The sequence below is a fragment of the Alosa pseudoharengus genome, unplaced genomic scaffold (genome assembly GCF_046254945.1).
Source record: "Alosa pseudoharengus isolate Yale_2024_CS ecotype anadromous, Long Island Sound unplaced genomic scaffold, YU_APseudo_1.1 YU_APseudo_1.1_scf_10, whole genome shotgun sequence".
Classification (NCBI taxonomy): domain Eukaryota; kingdom Metazoa; phylum Chordata; class Actinopteri; order Clupeiformes; family Clupeidae; genus Alosa; species Alosa pseudoharengus.
In genome coordinates, this window is record NW_027468565.1 from 11,565,804 (window position 1) to 11,570,803 (window position 5,000).

General features: G+C 43.8%; 1 protein-coding gene across 2 annotated transcripts in view; it reads right to left on the bottom strand.

The window, feature by feature from the left end:
* Nucleotides 1-5,000, bottom strand: part of elapor2a (endosome-lysosome associated apoptosis and autophagy regulator family member 2a) — a 30,419-nt gene that overhangs the window by 4,080 nt on the left and 21,339 nt on the right. For both annotated transcript variants that reach the window (XM_076263310.1, XM_076263304.1), the window contains exons 16-20: nucleotides 4,821-5,000; nucleotides 2,587-2,683; nucleotides 2,204-2,305; nucleotides 860-986; nucleotides 279-457 (exon numbers count right to left, since the gene is read on the bottom strand). The exon at nucleotides 4,821-5,000 is cut by the window's right edge and continues 13 nt beyond it. In XM_076263310.1, the coding sequence (XP_076119425.1) occupies nucleotides 279-457; nucleotides 860-986; nucleotides 2,204-2,305; nucleotides 2,587-2,683; nucleotides 4,821-5,000 (685 nt within the window). The remainder of the gene's footprint in view (nucleotides 1-278; nucleotides 458-859; nucleotides 987-2,203; nucleotides 2,306-2,586; nucleotides 2,684-4,820) is intronic.

Here is a 5,000-nt window from a genome sequence, read left to right on the forward strand (position 1 = left end):
CTTCTCATGAATTGCTAATAGAGGGGTTGGCTACAACCTCAGCAGGAAGGTAAATGTGTACATTTACACACACATACACACACACACATACATACTCACACACACACACACACACACACACACACACACTCACACACACTCACACTCACACACACACACACACACACACACACACACACACACACTCACACACACTCACACACACACACACACACACACACACACACACACACACACACACACACACACACACACACACACAGAGGCCTCTGGCCCACCTCTTGTTCTTCTTCCAGAAGTAGCAGGTGAGGGAGATGAGTAGAACGGCGCAGAAGGCCCCCACCCCAGCGCCCACTTTCAGCCAGAAGTCGATGGCCTCACAGGGCCAGGTCTTCTTCTCCGGCAGCAGCACACCCCCCGTGCACAACCTGGGCTCATTCCACACGTAGTGCGTGTCCTGGGAGGCCAGGGGGAAGGCAAGAATGTTACTAGACACTTTATTGATTAAAAATGGTCAGATAGGGAAATAAAGGGCATATGCGCATATGTTAGAGAACACAGTGCATGAAAGCAACTTGGTCAGTCTGCAGAAATGGCATCATATATTTTCATTTAATGTGCAGCCTGTATGATACCTGGGCTGACTGTTTTACCCACACGTCACCACTCTCTAACCACAATTCACCATTGTATTCCATTGTAGTATTTGTCATCAAGACATCCATGTTACAACATCCATGTAGCACTTAACTAGATTACATTAAACGTGTGCCAGAATGAAATCTAGCACTGTGCACTATGGTCCAGAGAAACCTTGACACAGCTGAGAGAAAGGGAATATAACAGGGGGATAGCGTACCTGGACGCCACCCTTGCATGCCCCCTCAATCTCATGGTAATCCGCCTCAGTGCAGCGTGGGCAGGCACTGGCACTCTCCCACAGGAAGTTGAAGGTGCAACCGTCACAGGTCCCCGCCGGGCACTGACTGCAAGGCAAGAGCCAACGAAAACAGAAGGTCAGAGAAAAAAAAAAACACCAAAATACAGAAAATCAGCTCAGCAAAAGCTGGATCAGAGCTAGTGAATATGCTCAGGAAACAAAAACATTTGTACTGCAATTGGGAAGCCTGTATAGGGAACAATAACAGCTATTAATACACAAAAAAGACCATTAGGATGAAACAGCCTGCCTGAAATGCCTGACAGGCATTTTTCTAAGGTAGGGAGCATTAAGAGAACAATGTGTCTGAAATAATCAATTAATTTCCCACATGAATAGAAATTTGCATTGCAAGGCATGCTTGGAACAAATGGAGGCCAATTAGTGATTTTTCACACACCATAAAAAAAGTCGAACACAGCTAGAACCGGTCACAAATGGTATGGCCATTTCAAAGTAAGCCTGGCAAGTGGGAACTTCCTGGTACAAATCAATATCACTCAGCGTGGAGGATCTTTTTGTTGATAGGACACAATTTTAAAGAGCCCTTGCAGGTGAGAGGGCTTCGTCTTTAGTAAAGCACCATCCAGATGATGCAACATTTCAATGACCTTCCATTGAAGTAGGAAAGTAAAATCTGGAGGAGGCACCAGCATCATACATTTTACTGAAGAAAGAGAAATGACTGTGATACTGAAGAACAGCAAACAAAAAATATCATACAACCATACTTAATCTGACTTTGGTTAGATCACCACTTATAGATAGCACCTTTCTGCAATGCATGGCAATTCCAGTGTGAATTTCAAATTATCTAGTAAACCTTTTGCATTCTCACTGCCATTCTGAATTATAAATAAGATATTAGATTATCTTTCTGTTAGGGCATGTTCGGTTTACCACTGGGATGAAGTTCAAACACATAATGCTGTTTCTTTTCTACAAATACAAGCTCTTTTTATATAATACAATTCAAAGCAAATCAACTGCGAACCCCAGTGATTATGTCCTCACAATATATGGCAGTTCTTAAACTTTAGGTAAAAAATCATCAATAGAAATCTGAAGGGTATTCATGAATTGTGTGTATGTGTGTGTGTATGTGGGAGTGTGCGTGTGTGTGTGTATGTGTGTGTGTGTGTTTGTGTGTGAGCGTGTGCATTTGTGCATGCACATATATGTATATGTATGTGTGTGTGTGTGTGTGTGTGTGTGTGTGTGTGTGTGTGTGTGTGTGTGTGTGTGTGTGTGTGTGTGTCTTACCTGGGTACAGATAGCTCTCCTCGGGCAGATTTCACAGGGTTACAGCGCAGGGTCACCACTGCATGTCTCCCATTGTCACAGGAGGCAGTGGACTGGGGGGAACTGGCCACAAACAAGCATTAATGCAACACCATAATACCACATTCACTGCATGTCTATTTATCTCTATTTGAATCGATGAATAAGAACAGCTATTGCTATATAGCTCTGCAACACAAAATGTGCAACTTTATTGAACTAATGTAGTTAAGGTGACAACTGTCTACATAGATTTGTGTTAACAAAACTCATAAAGAGGGCATTTCATTTTTGGAAAGGGGATGGAAATGAACCCCGGGGGATTATTCCCCAAAATCTAAAAATATGCCCGAATCTGTGCATACCGGTAAAAGAAGTTGACATCTGGAACTTTCTTTGAGGTCTCCGGAAACAAATCTGCCCTGACAGTGACACCATCAAGTGTGCTCTCCACGGAAGCTCCTACAGAGGGAAACACACACACACACACACACACACACACACACACACACAGACACACACACGCACACACACAGAGAGGCACATACACAAACAAACACACACAGGCACAAGAAAAAGGCAATCAGTAAGTACATGTATATGACAGGGATATTTGGTGACAGACATATTGGACATGGCAGCTGATTACCATATTAACTGGAAAAAAAAATGTTGGAAACGAAGGCTACATATAAAGGACAGCATTTTTTACAAAGCAAAAACACCTAACCATCGGCTCTGCTAGTGTCAAATATCCATTACATTTGAATATCCATTACATCAAAGAAAGTGTGATGATATTTTCTAAGTATGCACTAGATATGATAATACTTTTCATTAAGTATAACAGTGGGAAGCCAAATTGTTAAAGACCGATATGATTTTCTTAGTAGTCCTGCATGAAATCTTCTCTTAAGTTCATCAACTATACAAATGTATGTTTCCATGGAGACCTCATCTTCAAGAACCACTCAGACATGATGAGACTGTTCAAAGGTACAAGTGACCACAAATTTTATGTAAAAACTGAGAGAAAATTCCACTTCTCAGAAGTTAAATCTGGCTTTCTTTGCATTTTTACCTTGCTAGCAATTTCAGAGCGAGTGCGACCCGTAGCCCAACATTAGGAAAATAGCTGATACTGAATCATTTGATTACACATTTGAGTTTAATCTTCTACGCAAGCCATTACTTCTAAGGAAAATGTGCCTTTGGCCTGTGATCCTCGCTGTGCTGATTCTACTGAAACTTCTGTGGTTACATAACATGTACTCTATCAAATATGTCACCAAATCACTGCCTCCCCACCTCCCCCACCCTTACCCTAAGACAGGCCTGCAGCAGGCATAGCTTCAGATAACCCCTCAAGTGTACACACCCAATCTGCTGAGTTGAGGCTTACTTCAGGGAAGGTAAGCTCAAAAAAAAAAAGAAGGAGACGTCTAACCTTTTTCAAACCTTTTTCTCAAATTTGAATCTGAGGCACTCCTGCAGTTCAACGGAGCGGGGATTTAGATGTCTGGACCTTGAATCTAAAGCACTGTCAAAGTTATGAGAGTGTGGAGTCTCTCCGGGAAAAAAAGCAGCGCCGACGATTATTCTGCATAACCCTCCAACGACGATGGTGGGGTGTCTCACGTGGTGCTAGCTGCTATGCGTTCATGACGCAGGAAGTGGTGCATCGTTTGAGATGTTTCTCTTTTGCTTAATGAAAGCCTCTCTCGCCTGACACGAAATGACTCCTGGGGGCAACTTGAAGCCTGCAGTTTTTATTTACGATTCAGATTGTGTGAATCTGAAGTCAGAAAATGAAATTAGGAGGCTTGAAGTGGCACACAAGGCATGCACGTGTACTCACTCACACGCACGCACGCACGCACGCACACACTCAAATACATACACACAAAAAAGCTCCATCGGCTTGCATGGAAATGCCTCTGAGCAACTCGTTTACCCCATCCACCCCCCTCTCCCCGATGGGGCTTACTGCAAGGGAAAGGGGGAAGGAAGAGGGAGGAAAGGAGAGAAGAGAGGAGCGAGCGAGTAGGGGAGGAGGAGGAGGAGGATAGGTGATGACTCATACAGAGACGAAGAGTGAAGGAGCCGAGCGTGGTTGCTGAGGAGCGGCTCCATACCATTGCCGCCGCGGCTGTTGTGTAGCACATCGTATGCCATGGGCGAAATCCAGCAAGGTGGAGGACTCGCACAGAGAGGAGATTAGTCTCCCAGTTTGGAGAGTTGCTAATGTCTCTGTGTAAAGTGAGAAGATGGCAAACACTTCGCAGGCTCCCGGTTCCACCGTCTCCACAGACTACAGACCAAAGAGCGATCCGCTCCAATTTCTGCCTGAATTATCCTGGATTTGTGTTTTATGGATTTACATAAAACATCCTGCGGCTGAGTTGAATGTTACCACAGCAGTTGTTATTACAACATTATAAGATAGCTACAACCATCTTTGCCCACACTATACTTGGATGGTCTTCTATAGACTATCTACAGATGGTCTGATATCCCAGTAAAGTGTTGTTGCCTAATCTTTAGTGATATTCAATTCACTCTGTTGATATATTATTTTATTAAATCACACTTTACTCACCTAAAAAGATGTCGGCAAGGCTGATGGACTGGGACGAGAGTGCTGTCCTGAAGCCCCGCCCATCTGCTGGGATTATGGTTGATTGACAGATGAACGACTCAACTGCACTGGCCAGTTCAGTGGCCTCCCCACTCTGTGATTCTTTATTGGACAGATCGGTGACATTATCCGTGCAGACAG